We start from the raw sequence: 16,731 nt of genomic DNA, 5'->3' as shown, positions 1-16,731 counted from the left end.
TTTAATTACTCTCAAAAATGAACATACAAAATAACAAAACACGAAAAACGAACACTCGACAAATAAACAGTCTGGTAAGGCACAAGGCTATACACAGAATAATCACCCACAAATCACACACAAACACACCCTAATATATGGGACTCTCAATCAAAGGCAGATAGACAACACCTGCCTTCAACTGAGAGTCCCAACCCCAATTAACCAAACATAGACATACACTCACTAGACTCCACATAGAACTACCTAGACATAAACCAAAACCCGAAAATACTAAATCAAACACCCTTTACACAAACACACCACCCCGAACCACATAAAACAAATACCCCCTGCCACGCCCTGACCAAACTACAAAACAATTAACCTTATATACTGGCCAGGACGTGACACAAAGTCACGAAAGGTGCTTCAACAAAGTACTGAGTAAAGGGTCTGAACACTATATGTTATTTTTATTCATAATTAGCACATAAAAAATAAGGTGTTTTTGCTCTGCCGTTATAGGTTATTGTGTGTAGATTGATGAGGCACATTTTTTTAAAATCAATTTTAGAATAAGGCTGTAACATAGCAAAATGTGGAAAAAGTCAAAGGGTCTGAATATTTTCCAAAGGCACTGTACATCTGCGACATCTGCTTAATTTCCAGAACATTTTGTTGTTGTTTTGGTTTACATTGTGGCTCAATTAAATGTTTTACCTTATTGGGAAATATTTCCCTTTGGGGTAATAGTCTGTTTGCTTGTATTTGTTTACTATTGTTGACATGGATTTGATAACATGTGTATTTGAATTTGAATTCCAATGGGGACATTGTGTTCATTATGTCACTCTCCTTCTCTCACAGGTTCTTCCAAAGTTGTCATCCTCCATCGTTCACGAGATGGATAGTATCCTAGGCAACAAGCCCTATAGTAAAAAGGACTACAGATCCTAGAGGCTGCCTGAGGAACATTGTTGGGCGGAGGTCAGCATCTACCTTCTTCCTCGTCTGCAACCAGCTTCAGTTGAACAAGACACCAGGCACCATGGGAAATATATAGCCATTGAACCACTTGGGAAAGTCAATCAGAGTATCTAAATATATATATATCTTTCTCCCAACCCAAAGATTTTAGAGAAGACTTGAAGACATTTCCCATCCAAGGAACTGTATTCACCATTTCATTGAAACATTTGCTTCAGCGTAAAAAACACATTTATTTCAGCTCTAAGGGGAAAACACAAAAAGTCACGCACAGGTCTGCCTTGCCATAATTTCCTGCTTGACCATCTTATTATTATTTAGAAAAATAGATGGGACCCACAGCAAGTCCTTAAATGCACGTTCATAAACTATTTATTCTATAACAGATTCTTGATTGAAAAGGATTAGAATCCAGAACCCCTTTGAAAAGGTTTTTGTCTTGTATAGGTCCCATCAAATGAATTGATCCAGCACTCCATTAAAGATGCACTGTGCAGAAATCACTAAAATCACTAAAATTCATATAGTTCGCTGAATTTCAGTATGTATGACAAAACAAGCAAGTATAGTGTAGAGAATCACTGTAACATCTAAACCGCTGTGAAGTATATTCTCCATAACCAACAATATTGTATTTTCAGCTGTTTGAAGCTAGTGTGCAAAACCGAAAGTAAGACACAAAACAAAACTTAAGAATGGGAGCGCATAGAACAGATCTACCGCTTCTTAGACTTGCTTTCAATGAGACAGATCTTTAACACACATTTCTATGTGAATTTGGTCAGGTCGCCCAAAAAGTTACATATTGAAACTTTAAATCGATAATACATTGGTGGTATTGAACTGAACAAGATAACTTTTGTTGAGATTACCAAAGCTGATACTATTCCATGCCTAGATAATAGAAATAGAATGATGAGTGGACATGATTTTGTATCTGATATAAAGGGCATGTGTCCCACTACTCTGATGATGAGTTGAAAAAAGGACATTGAACACTTAACACTTAAACAGTTAGTATGGTTAAATCACACCCATTCAACTAAGGCAACTTGGGCTGCCATCTTTTCAACTGGCAAAAAGTTGAGATCTTGCCTGCAGCCACTCTTTCTTCAGTTTACAGACTGAACCATTATGAGTTATTTCTGAATTTAACCTATCTACAAGACTGTACATCTGCCAGTCTGTGTGTTTTTTGTTGTTGTAAGCCTACCGAATGGCAGTGTCTATCCTATTCATTGTATTTCTTCACTTCTATATCTTTACACACACACTCCCTCCCTCTGCTTCAGTGTGAAGAGGGCAGCCCTCCCAGCCATGTACAGTAATGGCTTTTCAGAGAGCACTCAGTGAGAAAACCCCTTGCCTCAAAACTCTGTCACATCCTATAGTGACTGGATCAGGTTAAGTGTTTTTAACTTTTTACTCTCAGTATCGCAGAAGACAGGGTCCCGGGATTGGTCATGAAATTTTCCCAGAGTGCTAGATAAAACAGCTTCCTGTGTTATGAAGTTATGTAACACAAAACAGAACAAACTGGCACCACCAAAAACGACTTCTCCCTTCCCAAAAATATATATGTTTGACGAAAGCGTAATGTTCCAGTTTCATAAATGCTTTCTGTGAGCAGACAAAGCTACGAAATCGTGAAGGTCCAGTGGGCAGTTATATTTGTGTGTGTGTGTGTGTGTGTAGCTCACTTTACCTGGTCGTGGTCACGGCTGTAGTTGGACAAGAGACATGTTCACTCGTCTAAAGCCAAAGAGAACACCCCAACACACATATTACTGTACTGTATAACACTCAAGACTTCTAAGTGGTTTTTGCTAGTTGGAGTGTCTGTGGTTTGTTTTAATTTCAGTCTCAACGTCGCTTGAGATTCATTTAGGAACGCTTTCATGCAGCCTAGTCTCCTTTCCTCTGTCACTGAAGATGTGGGAACATGATATTTGGGAAACACAGTTGCTTACATAGTATTTTCTGTGTTTGCAATGTTGCATTTTCTGCCTAATGATGCTGTGTCCCTATTCTAAAACAATGTTCAAAAGCATTTGTGACCTAAACACACTGGTTGTATCTCATTCTAAAGGAGATAGAGATAGAAATAGAGAGAGAGAGGGACATGTCTCATTCAGTCAATGCTGCAAACCTCAGGAGTATCTTTGTTGGGTCTTTGGCGCCACCCTCAGGTCATAAAACATCAGTGGCAGCATTGATGTTGATATTTGTTGTCTTGAGAAAACACCCATCCTGTCTACAATTGGTATTAAAACCTGATCCATGCTTCACCTTAATATTTTGAGTTAAATATTTGGATTTGATCATGTCATTTCAATTTGGCAAGATATTGTGCCATTATAACGACATGCTCTAACTATGGCAGTGGATGGTCGATGGTATGATACCATCTAGTAACAAGACAGTGAAGTCTACAGTAAATACAATTTTGTAACACCTTACCCTCCAGTTTGCATAAGTATCTATACCCATTACAGTTGTGACACTGAGATAGTTGGCCCACATCAACTCTGCTGCCCAACCAGTTACTGAAATAAATGACTGGGTCTGAAATGACTGGAACTTGAGCATTAGGTTTGATGATAGTTTAAGGTAGGCTGATGGATGTACTTCCAGGATAACTTAGCCCGTAGTTCAGCACAACATAGACCTGCAAGATTGATGGGGTGTCCATTTGCAGGACACCAGACAAAAAAAGTGACTGTTTATATATTGCATGGCCACCCACTATGACACTACTCTTTAGCTAATGTTGATACAAATACAGCATATTGTCTGGGTGTAAACATACAGCTTTTTTAAAGTTGTATACCTATGTTTTGTATGCTTAAATTATGTATCGCCTGTAAGGCTTTTGGCTTTCACCAAAGCTCACGACTGAGAAACAAATTGGAAACATCTTATTTTAAAGACAGGTTATATACTGTAACCGCTCAAATTGTACAGTTGCATATGTGTGTGAGTGTGTGCATGTGTTCATGAGTGCGATCCTGTGTATGTGTGTATACCAGTAACCAACACTGATCTCTTATGTTTCGTCCTGTGTGCTCTGATGTTGACTTTGGCAGGACAACAAAATATTTGTTGCATGTGCATTTCTCTGAGTTTGTGGTCACCAGGCCTGGTTCTACCTAGTCCCAGGGAGCTACTGCACAAGGCATCTCTACATCAGACTGTCACTTAGAAACATTAAGTAAAGGAGTGTGTGGGAGCTAGCCTGGGTGCCAGGAGAAAGAGATGGGCACCCAAGCTATGCGTGAGCCTTATCCAATGAAAAGTGATTATTTAGCCACGGATCACTCTCTTTGGGTATGTTCTAAAGTAAATTTACATTATATAACATTTCTATCCTTTGCAGATTGATGGAATGCTGGTCAGTCACAAGTAAATGCAGCCCGAGCATCTAGTTAAGGCACGCTATGAAGACACACACTATGTTGTAGATAAGAGCAAACATAATCAACTAAGTAGAGTACGCTACTGTGCATTTCATGTAAAGGGACTAATTGACAAGCTATTTTAATGGTCTTATTTTTTACACACACAAATACTGTGCAGTATAGGAATCTGTAATATAGTCAACTGCTAGCTATTTGTACATTTGCAATGTCAAAATACATAATGGATTCACAGATTCTTTCTGTACTGTATATAATCTAAATTCTGTATATACTGTATGGCTGTTAGCTATCACTTTCTGCCTTTGTTTTATCTTCTGTTCATTTTACAAGCATTGCTTACTGAATTGTGATTGAAGCAGACTTTAGGTGAATTGTGTTTACAGCTTGAGAACGTATAAGTATTAAAATAAATGCTATAAATAAAAATAAATGTATTGACTTCATACAGAACATGACTTGACTGTGTGGAAATGTGTTCCCATTGAAGATTATCAAGTTTGTAGAGCAAAGACACTCAAAGCGGTTTGAATTGTTTATATTTAGTCATAAACATATCCAATCTGGAGAAAAAAGTGATAATGAAACAAGGGACAAAAATATCAGATTGTAAATTAGTTTGTTCATTTTCAATTTCAATTCATATCAAAATACAATGCTAATGTTGTCTCTTGACCAAGGTGCTCTTGTAAATTACATTTTGATTATCTAACATTTTGCTCGCAACACAACACAGGCTGCCAAGGTTGATGGAGTGTCCAGATTTCCAGTACACCAGACAGAAAAGTGACTGTTTATATATTGCATGGGCACCCACTATGACACTATTCTTTAGCTAAAGTTGATACAAATACAGCATATTGTCCGAATGTAAACATCCAGCTTTTTTAAATGTTGTATGGTTAAGAGTGTTTACATTAGTGAGTGGTTACATTGGCTAAATGAGATAATTTAATCTTTAAATTCAAAGCATTCCAATACAAACTTCTACAAAGACTCAAAAGTCTTCTCTGAAGGCCAAGACGGATAATGGTTGTAAAGGTAATGAATCTGCCTTTAGAATATCGAGTATAGGACGCATTTTGGGTCTTTGAATGTCAAAAAAGATACATGTCAAATAACACTCTTTGATGTGTCAAATAACAAAATGCTAATTATATGCAAATGTTGGCCAATCACAAATAAGGCGCGTGTAAAGCCAGCTAGCTCATTCATCGTCAATCATCTTCACAAGAAACTAATAAGTCATGTCAAACCTTGAAAACATGAGAGATCACTTTGCCAGCCAAGCAAAACTACCCCAGGAGGATCGGGTGGTTCAAAAGTAGGATTCATTCTGGAAGGAAATACCTGGCAAAATTCAACATTGACTGGCACACTAACATTAACGTAACTTCCCCCCTTTCCATTACTAACCTATCTAGCTATAGTACAGTAGCTATGTTATCGTTTGTTATTTAACAGTATGTCCATTCGAGTAAGCTTGGCCTTTCTATTGCTGTTATAGCTTGTGAATTATTTCTTTAAATATCACTTGAACATGAAGCGTCATTGGACTGGACTGAACTAACTAACGTTAGCTAGCTAATGATAACAGCAGCTATTGTGGAGTGCGCGAGAATGGGCCGATTCGATAATGCTGAGTTTCGTTAATGTAAAATGTATAACGTTTGCACCTGTCAGATTTCAATCATTCAGGAGACAAAATAATGCTGAAGTCCAAAGGGGGCAAACAGGGAGAAGCCAGGCTGATAAATATGAGGGTTTGTCATATCGCTTACCCTACAATCCAGCTGCTTACCCTACAATTCAGATTTCGATTACGGCTATTACGGCTGGCCCCCGCACCTAAAGTGAGAATAATACCTCTAGACCAACAAACCACTTAATGGATGTGCCAGTCATTACTGGTGAAAGACAATGGTTAACAGCCAACATGTGTACATAGTAAACATATTTTTTTATGTACAGTTGAAGTCGGAAGTTTACATAAACTTATGTTGGAGTCATTAAAACTAGTTTTTCAACCACTCCACAAATTTCTTGTTAACAAACTATAGTTTCGGCAAGTCAGTTAGGACATCTACTTTGTGCATGACACAAGTCATTTCTCCAACAATTGTTTACAGACAGATTATTTCACTTATAATTCATTGTATCACAATTCCAGTTGATCAGAAGTTTACATACACTAAGTTGACTGTGCCTTTAAACAGCTTGGAAAATGCCTGAAAATTATGTCATGGCTTTAGAAGCTTCTGATAGGCTAATTGACATAATTTGAGTCAATTGGAGGCGTACCTGTGGATGTACTTCAACGCCTACCTTCAAACTCAGTGCCTCTTTCCTTGACATCATGGGAAAATCAAAAGAAATCAGCCAAGACCTCAGAAAAAAATTGTAGACCTCCACAGGTCTGGTTCATCCTTGGGAGCAATTTCCAAACGCCTGAAGGTACCAAGTTCATCTGTACAAACAACAGTATGCAAGTATAAACACCATGGGACCACGCAGCCGTCATACCGCTCAAGAAGGAGACATGTTCTTTCTCCTAGAGATGAATGTACTTTCTTGCGAAAAGTGCAAATCAATCCCAGAACAACAGCAAAGAACCTTGTGAAGATGTTGGACGAAACAGGTACAAAAGTATCTATATCCACAGTAAAACGAGTCCTATATCGACATAACCTGAAAGTCCGCTCAGCAAGGAAGAAGCCACTGCCACTGCTCCATGAAGCCACTGCTCCAAAACAGCCAGACTACGGTTTGCAACTGCACATGGGGACAAAGATCGTACTTTTTGGAGAAATGTCCTCTGGTCAGATGAAACAAAATTAGAACTGTTTGGCCATGATGACAGTTGTTATGTTTGGAGGAAAAAGGGGGAGGCTTGCAAGCCAAGGAACACCATCCCAACCGTGAAGCAAGAGGGTGGCAGCATCATGTTGTGGGGGTGCTTTGCTGCAGGAGGGACTGGTGCACACAAAATAGATGACATCATGAGGGAGGAAAATTATGTGGATATATTTAAGCAACATCTCAAGACATCAGTCAGGAAGTTAAAGCTTGGTTATTATTTACATTTCTCACCTTTGTAGTAGCGGGCTCATCCTAGATTTGAATCGGAGACCAATCGCACTCTAAGGGAGAATCATACAAAGAGATAAGGGAGCCCTTTTCAGATGTTTCTCTCAAATACTGCTTAAATCTAGCGTTGGCTGTGTGTGTTTCAATAAAGACACATTCTGAGAAGTTATGTAAAGGTTTTCACGTAGACTGGTGGTTTTTATAGGGCTCTTCCGGGATTTGAAACAGAAACCTCTCACACCCTAAGAAAGAATCATACCCCTAGAACAACGAGCCTCTTTCTTGCGTGATTAAGGTATTACTGATAAAAGACGACAGGTAATAGCCAATCTGTCTCCATAGGGAACTTATTAATGGATGATGAAGACTTCCTTTACGTTCCTGACCTTTGTAATAGCGGGCTCATCCAAGATTTGTACTAGACACCAATCGCACTCTAAGCGAGAATCGTACAGAGAGATCAAAGATCCTATTTCAGCTGCTTCTATTAAATACTGGTTAAATCTAGCATTGGCTGCGATTCAGTAAAGACACCTTCTGAGAATTGATGTGAATGTTTTCACTTAGACAGGTCCTTTTTAAATGGCTTGTCCAGAATTTGAACACAGGATCTCTCGCACCCAAAGCGAGAATTATACCCCTAGACCAAAGAACCACTTCCTTGAGTGTATAAGGCCTTACTGATAAAGGACAACGGGTTAACAGCCAATCTGTCTCCATAGGAAACTTTTTTTTATGGATGATGAAGACTTTTTTTACATTTCTGATCATCGTAATAGCAGGCTCATCCCAGATTTGAAGCATACACCAATCACAATCTAAGCGAGAGTCATACAAAGGGAAAAAGGAGCCCATTTCAGCTGTTTCTCTTAAATACTGCTTAAATCTAGTATTGGCTGAGCGTGTTTCAGTGAAAACATATTTTGAGAATTGATGTACAGAATTTCAGTTAGACGGGTCCTTTTTAAAGGGCTCATCTGGGATTGGAACCCAGGACATCCCACACCCAAAGTTAGAATCATACCCCTAGACCAACAAGCCACTTTATAGCATGTATAAGACATTACTGATAAAAGACAACGGGTAACAGCTAATCTGTCTCCACAGGAAACATTTTTATATGGATGAGAAGACTTTACGTTTCTGACCTTTGTAATAGCGGGTTCATCCAAGATTTGTAGCAGACCCCAATCGCACTCGAAGCGAGAATAATACACAGAGAAAAAGGAGCGCATTTCAGCTGTTTCTCTTAAATACGGGTAACAGCCAATGTGTCTCTACAGGAAACTTATTTTTTAAGGATGAGAGGACATTATTTACGTTTCCGAACTTTGAAATAGCGGGTTCATCTAAGATTTGCAGCAGACACCAATTGCACTTTAAGTGAGAATCAAACACAGAGTAAGAGGAGCACAATTCAGCTGCTTCTCTTAAATAGTGCTTACATTTAGCATTGGCTGTGTTTCAGTAAAGACACATTTGGAGAATTGTGTTGAAGGTTTTCACTTAGACTGGTCCTTTTTAAAGGGCTCGTCCGGGATTTGAACCCGGGACCTCTCACACCCGAAGCGAGAATCATACCCCTAGACCAACGAGCCACTTGCTAATGTAAATAAGGCATTACTAAAAAAACGACAGGTAAAAGCCAATCTGTCTCTTCAGGAAACTTTTTTTTATGGATAAAATGACTTTATTTACGTGTCTGACCTTTGTAATAGCGGGTTAATCCAACATTTGTAGCAGACACCAATCGCACTCGAAGCCAGAATCATACACAGAGAAAAAGGAGCCCATTTCATCTGTTTCTCTTTAATAGGATTTCATCTATTTCTCTTAAATACGGGTAACAGCCAATCCATCTGTACAGGAAACTTTTATTTTACGGATGAGAAGAATTTATTTACGTTTCCGAACTTTGAAATAGCGGCTTCATCCAAGATTTGTAGCAGACACCAATCGCACTCTAAGCGAGAATCATACACAGAGTAAAAGGAGCCCATTTCAGATGATTCTCCTAAATTTAGCACTCGCTGTGTTTCAGTAAATCCACATTCAGATAATTCTGTTGAAGGTTTTCACTTTCACTGGTCCTTTTCAAAGGGCTCGTCTAGGATTTGAACCCGGGACCTCTTGCACCCAAAGCGAGAATCATACACCTAGACCACCGAGCCACTTTGTAATGTAAGTAAGGCATTACTGATAAAAGATGACGGGTAACAGCCAATCTGTATCTACAGGAAAATTTTTTTTATAGATAAGATGACTTTATTTACGTGTCTGACCTTTGAAATAGCAGGTTCATCCAAGATTTGTATCAGACACCAATCGCACTCGAAGCAAGAATCATACACAGAGAAAAAGGAGCCCATTTCAGCTGTTTCTCTTAAATACGGGTAACAGCCAATGGGTCTCTACAGGAACCTTTTTTTTTACGGATGAGAAGACATTATTTACGTTTCTGAACTTTGTAATAGCGGGTTCATCCAAGATTTCAGCAGACACCAATCGCACTCTAAGTGAGAATCATACACAGAGAAAAAGGAGCACATTTCAGCTGCTTCTCTTTAGAAGTGCTTAAATTTAGCATTGTCTGTGTTTCAGTAAAACCACATTTGGAGAATTCTTTTGAAGGTTTTCACTATGATAGGTCATTTTTAAAGGGCTCGTCCGGGATTTGAAACCGGGTCCTCTCACACCCGAAGCGAGAATCATACCCCTAGACCAACGAGCCACTTGCTACTGTAAATAAGGCATTACTAATAAAAACGACAGGTAAAAGCCAATCTGTCTCTTCAGGAAACTTTTTTTTATGGATGAAATGACTTTATTTACGTGTCTGACCTTTGTAATAGCGGGTTCATCCAAGATTTGTAGCAGACACCAATCGCACTCGAAGCGAGAATCATACACAGAGAAAAAGGAGCCCATTTCATCTGTTTCTCTTAAATAAGATTTCATCTATTTCTCTTAAATACGGGTAACAGCCAATCCATCTCTACAGGAAACTTTTATTTTACAGATGAGAAGAATTTATTTACGTTTCCGAACTTTGAAATAGCGGCTTCATCCAAGATTTGTAGCAGACACCAATCGCACTCTAAGCGAGAATCATACACAGAGTAAAAGGTGCCCATTTCAGATGATTCTCCTAAATTTAGCATTCGCTGTGTTTCAGTAAATCCACATTCAGATAATTCTGTTGGAGGTTTTCACTTTCACTGGTTCTTTTTAAAGGGCTCGTCCGGGATTTGAACCCGTGATCTCTTGCACCCAAAGCGAGAATCATACCCCTAGACCAACGAGCCACTTTCTAACGTAAGTAAGGCATTACTGATAAAAGATGACGGGCAACAGCCAATCTGTCTCTACAGGAAACTTTTTTTTAAGGATAAAACGACTTTATTTACGTGTCTGACCATTGAAATAGCAGGTTCATCCAAGATTTGTATCAGACACCAATCGCACTCGAAGCAAGAATCATACACAGAGAAAAAGGAGCACATTTCAGCTGCTTCTCTTAAGAAGTGCTTAAATTTATCATTGTCTGTGTTTCAGTAAAACCACATTTGGAGAATTCTTTTGAAGGTTTTCACTTTCACTGGTCCGTTTTAAAGGGCTCGTCCGGGATTTGAACCCGGGACCTCTTGCACCCAAAGCGAGAATCATACCCCTAGACCAACGAGCCACTTTCCAGTGTAAGTAAGGCATTACTGATAAAATATGACGGGTAACAGCCAATCTGTCTCTACAGGAACCTTTTTTTTTACGGATGAGAAGACATTATTTACGTTTCTGAACTTTGTAATAGCGGGTTCATCCAAGATTTCAGCAGACACCAATCGCACTCTAAGTGAGAATCATACACAGAGAAAAAGGAGCACATTTCAGCTGCTTCTCTTTAGAAGTGCTTAAATTTAGCATTGTCTGTGTTTCAGTAAAACCACATTTGGAGAATTCTTTTGAAGGTTTTCACTATGATTGGTCCTTTTTAAAGGGCTCGTCCGGCATTTGAACCCGAGACCTCTCACACCCGAAGCGAGAATCATACATACCCCTAGACCAACGAGCCACTTGCTAATGTAAATAAGGCATCTCTAATAAAAACGACAGGTAAAAGCCAATCTGTCTCTTCAGGAAACTTTTTTTTATGGATGAAATGACTTTATTTACGTGTCTGACCTTTGTAATAGCGGGTTCATCCAAGATTTGTAGCAGACACCAATCGCACTCAAAGCGAGAATCATACACAGAGAAAAAGGAGCCCATTTCATCTGTTTCTCTTAAATACGATTTAATCTATTTCTCTTACATACGGGTAACAGCCAATCCATCTCTACAGGAAACTTTTATTTTACAGATGAGAAGAATTTATTTACGTTTCCGAACTTTGAAATAGCGGCTTCATCCAAGATTTGTAGCAGACACCAATCGCACTCTAAGCGAGAATCATACACAGAGTAAAAAGAGCCCATTTCAGATGATTCTCCTAAATTTAGCATTCGCTGTGTTTCACTAAATCCACATTCTGATAATTCTTGGAAGGTTTTCGCTTTCACTGGTCCTTTTTAAAGGGCTCGTCCGGGATTTGAACCCGGGACCTCTTGCAACCAAAGCGAGAATCATACCCCTAGACCAACGAGCCACTTTCTAATGTAAATAAGGCATTACTGATAAAAGATGACGGGTAACAGCCAATCTGTCTCTACAGGAAACTTTTTTTTATGGATGAGATGACTTTATTTACGTGTCTGACCTTTGAAATAGCAGGTTTATCCAAGATTTGTATCAGACACCAATCGCACTCGAAGCAAGAATCATACACAGAGAAAAAGGAGCCCATTTCAGCGGTTTCTCTTAAATACGGGTAACAGCCAATGGGTCTCTACAGGAACCTTTTTTTTACGGATGAGAAGACATTATTTACGTTTCTGAACTTTGTAATAGCGGGTTAATCCAAGATTTGTAGCAGACACCAATCGCACTCTAAGTGAGAATCATACACAGAGAAAAAGGAGCACATTTCAGCTGCTTCTCATAAAAAGTGCTTAAATTTAGCATTGGCTGTGTTTCAGTAAAACCACATTTGGAGAATTCTTTTGAAGGTTTTCACTATGATTGGTCCTTTTTAAAGGGCTCGTCCGGGATTTGAACCGGGACCTCTTGCACCCAAAGCGAGAATCATACCCCTAGACCAACGAGCCACTTTCTAATGTAAGTAAGGCATTACTGATAAAAGATGACGGGTTACAGCCAATCTGTCTCTACAGGAAACTTTTTTTTATGGATAAGATGACTTTATTTACGTGTCTGACCTTTGAAATAGCAGGTTCATCCAAGATTTGTATCAGACACCAATCGCACTCGAAGCAAGAATCATACACAGAGAAAAAGGAGCCCATTTCAGCTGTTTCTCTTAAATACGGGTAACAGCCAATGGGTCTCTACAGGAAACTTTTTTTTTACGGATGAGAAGACATTATTTACGTTTCTGAACTTTGTAATCGCGGGTTCATCCAAGATTTGTAGCAGACACCAATCTAAGTGAGAATCATACACAGAGAAAAAGGAGCACATTTCAGCTGCTTCTCTTCAGAAGTGCTTAAATTTAGCATTGTCTGTGTTTCAGTGAAACAACATTTGGAGAATTCTTTTGAAGGTTTTCACTATGATTGGTCCTTTTTAAAGGGCTCGTCCGGGATTTGAACCCGGGACCTCTCACACCCGAAGCGAGAATCAAACCCCTAGACCAACGAGCCACTTGCTAATGTAAATAAGGCATTACTAATAAAAACGACAGGTAAAAGCCAATCTGTCTCTTCAGGAAACTTTTTTTTATGGATGAAATGACTTTATTTACGTGTCTGACCTTTGTAATAGCGGGTTCATCCAAGATTTGTAGCAGACACCAATCGCACTCGATGCTAGAATCATACTCAGAGAAAAAGGAGCCCATTTCATCTGTTTCTCTTAAATACGATTTCATCTATTTCTCTTAAATAAGGGTAACAGCCAATCCATCTCTACAGGAAACTTTTATTTTATGGATGAGGAGAATTTATTTACGTTTCCGAACTTTGAAATAGCTGCTTCATCCAAGATTTGCAGCAGACACCAATCGCACTCTAAGCGAGAATCATACACAGAGTGAAAAGAGCCCATTTCAGATGCTTCTCCTAAATTTAGCATTCGCTGTGTTTCAGTAAATCCACATTCAGATAATTCTTTTGAAGGTTCTCACTTTCACTGGTCCGTTTTAAAGGGCTCGTCCGGGATTTGAACCCGGGACCTCTTGCACCCAAAGCGAGAAACATACCCCTAGACCAACGAGCCACTTTCTAATGTAAGTAAGGCATTACTGATAAAAGATGACGGGTTACAGCCAATCTGTCTCTACAGGAAACTTTTTTTTATGGATAAGATGACTTTATTTACGTGTCTGACCTTTGAAATAGCAGGTTCATCCAAGATTTGTATCAGACACCTATCGCACTCGAAGCAAGAATCATACACAGAGAAAAAGGAGCCCATTTCAGCTGTTTCTCTTAAATACGGGTAACAGCCAATGGGTCTCTACAGGAAACTTTTTTTTACGGATGAGAAGACATTATTTACGTTTCTGAACTTTGTAATAGCGGGTTGATCCAAGATTTGTAGCAGTCACCAATCGCACTCTAAGTGAGAATCATACACAGAGAAAAAGGAGCACATTTCAGCTGCTTCTCTTAAAAAGTGCTTAAATTTAGCATTGGCTGTGTTTCAGTAAAACCACATTTGGAGAATTCTTTTGAAGGTTTTCAGTATGATTGGTCCTTTTTAAAGGGCTCGTCCGGGATTTGAAACCGGGACCTCTCACACCCGAAGCTTGAATCATACCCCTAGACCAACGAGCCACTTGCTAATGTAAATAAGTCATTACTAAAAAAACGACAGGTAAAAGCCAATCTGTCTCTTCAGGAAACTTTTTTTATGGATGAAATGACTTTATTTACGTGTCTGACCTTTGTAATAGCGGGTTCATCCAAGATTTGTAGCAGACACCAATCACACTCGATGCGAGAATCATACTCAGAGAAAAAGGAGCCCATTTCATCTGTTTCTCTTAAATACGATTTCATCTATTTCTCTTAAATACGGGTAACAGCCAATCCATCTCTACAGGAAACTTTTATTTTACGGATGAGAATAATTTATTTACGTTTCCGAACTTTGAAATAGCTGCTTCATCCAAGATTTGTAGCAGACACCAATCGCACTCTAAGCGAGAATCATACACAGAGTGAAAAGAGCCCATTTCAGATGCTTCTCCTAAATTTAGCATTCGCTGTGTTTCAGTAAATCCACATTCAGATAATTCTTTTGAAGGTTTTCACTTTCACTGGTCCTTTTTAAAGGGCTCGTCCGGGATTTGAACCCGGGAACTCTTGCACCCAAAGCGAGAATCATACCCCTAGACCAACGAGCCACTTTCTAATGTAAGTAAGGCATTACTGATAAAAGATGACGGGTTACAGCCAATCTGTCTCTACAGGAAACTTTTTTTTATGGATAAGATGACTTTATTTACGTGTCTGACCTTTGAAATAGCAGGTTCATCCAAGATTTGTATCAGACACCAATCGCACTCGAAGCAAGAATCATACACAGAGAAAAAGGAGCCCATTTCAGCTGTTTCTCTTAAATACGGGTAACAGCCAATGGGTCTCTACAGGAAACTTTTTTTTACGGATGAGAAGACATTATTTACGTTTCTGAACTTTGTAATAGCGGGTTCATCCAAGATTTGTAGCAGACACCAATCGCACTCTAAGTGAGAATCATACACAGAGAAAAAGGAGCACATTTCAGCTGCTTCTCTTAAGAAGTGCTTAAATTTAGCATTGTCTGTGTTTCAGTGAAACAACATTTGGAGAATTCTTTTGAAGGTTTTCACTATGATTGGTCCTTTTTAAAGGGCTCGTCCGGGATTTGAACCCGGGACCTCTCACACCCGAAGCGAGAATCATACCCCTAGACCAACGAGCCACTTGCTAATGTAAATAAGGCATTACTAATAAAAACGACAGGTAAAAGCCAATCTGTCTCTTCAGGAAACTTTTTTTTTATGGATGAAATGACTTTATTTACGTGTCTGACCTTTGTAATAGCGGGTCATCCAAGATTTGTAGCAGACACCAATCGCACTCGATGCGAGAATCATACTCAGAGAAAAAGGAGCCCATTTCATCTGTTTCTCTTAAATACGATTTCATCTATTTCTCTTAAATACGGGTAACAGCCAATCCATCTCTACAGGAAACTTTTATTTTATGGATGAGAAGAATTTATTTACGTTTCCGAACTTTGAAATAGCTGCTTCATCCAAGATTTGTAGCAGACACCAATCGCACTCTAAGCGAGAATCATACACAGAGTGAAAAGAGCCCATTTCAGATGCTTCTCCTAAATTTAGCATTCGCTGTGTTTCAGTAAATCCACATTCAGATAATTCTTTTGAAGGTTTTCACTTTCACTGGTCCTTTTTAAAGGGCTCGTCCGGGATTTGAACCCGGGAACTCTTGCACCCAAAGCGAGAATCATACCCCTAGACCAACGAGCCACTTTCTAATCTAAGTAAGGCATTACTGATAAAAGATGACGGGTTACAGCCAATCTGTCTCTACAGGAAACTTTTTTTTATGGATAAGATGACTTTATTTACGTGTCTGACCTTTGAAATAGCAGGTTCATCCAAGATTTGTATCAGACACCAATCGCACTCGAAGCAAGAATCATACACAGAGAAAAAGGAGCCCATTTCAGCTGTTTCTCTTAAATACGGGTAACAGCCAATGGGTCTCTACAGGAAACTTTTTTTTTTACGGATGAGAAGACATTATTTACGTTTCTGAACTTTGTAATCGCGGGTTCATCCAAGATTTGTAGCAGACACCAATCGCACTCTAAGTGAGAATCATACACAGAGAAAAAGGAGCACATTTCAGCTGCTTCTCTTCAGAAGTGCTTAAATTTAGCATTGTCTGTGTTTCAGTGAAACAACATTTGGAGAATTCTTTTGAAGGTTTTCACTATGATTGGTCCTTTTTAAAGGGCTCGTCCGGGATTTGAACCCGGGACCTCTCACACCCGAAGCGAGAATCATATCCCCTAGACCAACGAGCCACTTGCTAATGTAAATAAGGCATTACTAATAAAAACGACAGGTAAAAGCCAATCTGTCTCTTCCGGAAACTTTTTTTTTATGGATGAAATGACTTTATTT

General features: G+C 39.1%; 1 protein-coding gene and 10 non-coding genes across 14 annotated transcripts in view; 1 reads left to right on the top strand and 10 right to left on the bottom strand.

Annotated features, from left to right (window-relative positions):
• LOC106572215 (voltage-gated potassium channel subunit beta-2) overlaps positions 1-4,838 on the top strand; it is a 110,803-nt gene extending 105,965 nt beyond the window's left edge. For all 4 annotated transcript variants that reach the window (XM_014146206.2, XM_045696012.1, XM_014146204.2 and 1 more), the window contains one exon: positions 850-4,838. In XM_014146206.2, coding sequence (XP_014001681.1) covers positions 850-939 — 90 coding nt within the window. In that variant the 3' untranslated portion in view covers positions 940-4,838. The remainder of the gene's footprint in view (positions 1-849) is intronic.
• Positions 4,839-8,998: 4,160 nt separating this feature from the next.
• trnap-cgg (transfer RNA proline (anticodon CGG)) lies at positions 8,999-9,070 on the bottom strand. Its single transcript has one exon. It is a non-coding gene; the product is annotated as a tRNA-Pro (tRNA).
• A 1,061-nt stretch (positions 9,071-10,131) lies between these two features.
• On the bottom strand, positions 10,132-10,203 carry trnap-cgg (transfer RNA proline (anticodon CGG)). Its single transcript has one exon. It is a non-coding gene; the product is annotated as a tRNA-Pro (tRNA).
• An 882-nt stretch (positions 10,204-11,085) lies between these two features.
• Positions 11,086-11,157, bottom strand: trnap-ugg (transfer RNA proline (anticodon UGG)). The gene has a single exon. It is a non-coding gene; the product is annotated as a tRNA-Pro (tRNA).
• Positions 11,158-12,042: 885 nt separating this feature from the next.
• trnap-ugg (transfer RNA proline (anticodon UGG)) lies at positions 12,043-12,114 on the bottom strand. Its single transcript has one exon. It is a non-coding gene; the product is annotated as a tRNA-Pro (tRNA).
• A 1,042-nt stretch (positions 12,115-13,156) lies between these two features.
• Positions 13,157-13,228, bottom strand: trnap-cgg (transfer RNA proline (anticodon CGG)). Its single transcript has one exon. It is a non-coding gene; the product is annotated as a tRNA-Pro (tRNA).
• A 502-nt stretch (positions 13,229-13,730) lies between these two features.
• On the bottom strand, positions 13,731-13,802 carry trnap-ugg (transfer RNA proline (anticodon UGG)). The gene has a single exon. It is a non-coding gene; the product is annotated as a tRNA-Pro (tRNA).
• Positions 13,803-14,862: 1,060 nt separating this feature from the next.
• Positions 14,863-14,934, bottom strand: trnap-ugg (transfer RNA proline (anticodon UGG)). The gene has a single exon. It is a non-coding gene; the product is annotated as a tRNA-Pro (tRNA).
• Positions 14,935-15,422: 488 nt separating this feature from the next.
• On the bottom strand, positions 15,423-15,494 carry trnap-cgg (transfer RNA proline (anticodon CGG)). Its single transcript has one exon. It is a non-coding gene; the product is annotated as a tRNA-Pro (tRNA).
• A 502-nt stretch (positions 15,495-15,996) lies between these two features.
• trnap-ugg (transfer RNA proline (anticodon UGG)) lies at positions 15,997-16,068 on the bottom strand. The gene has a single exon. It is a non-coding gene; the product is annotated as a tRNA-Pro (tRNA).
• Positions 16,069-16,558: 490 nt separating this feature from the next.
• Positions 16,559-16,631, bottom strand: trnap-cgg (transfer RNA proline (anticodon CGG)). Its single transcript has one exon. It is a non-coding gene; the product is annotated as a tRNA-Pro (tRNA).
• Between the last annotated feature and the right edge of the window lie 100 nt (positions 16,632-16,731).

Source organism: Salmo salar, chromosome ssa15 (assembly GCF_905237065.1).
Source record: "Salmo salar chromosome ssa15, Ssal_v3.1, whole genome shotgun sequence".
Classification (NCBI taxonomy): domain Eukaryota; kingdom Metazoa; phylum Chordata; class Actinopteri; order Salmoniformes; family Salmonidae; genus Salmo; species Salmo salar.
The sequence above is the reverse complement of the archived record's forward strand: the minus strand, read 5'-3'. Positions and strand labels throughout refer to the sequence as shown.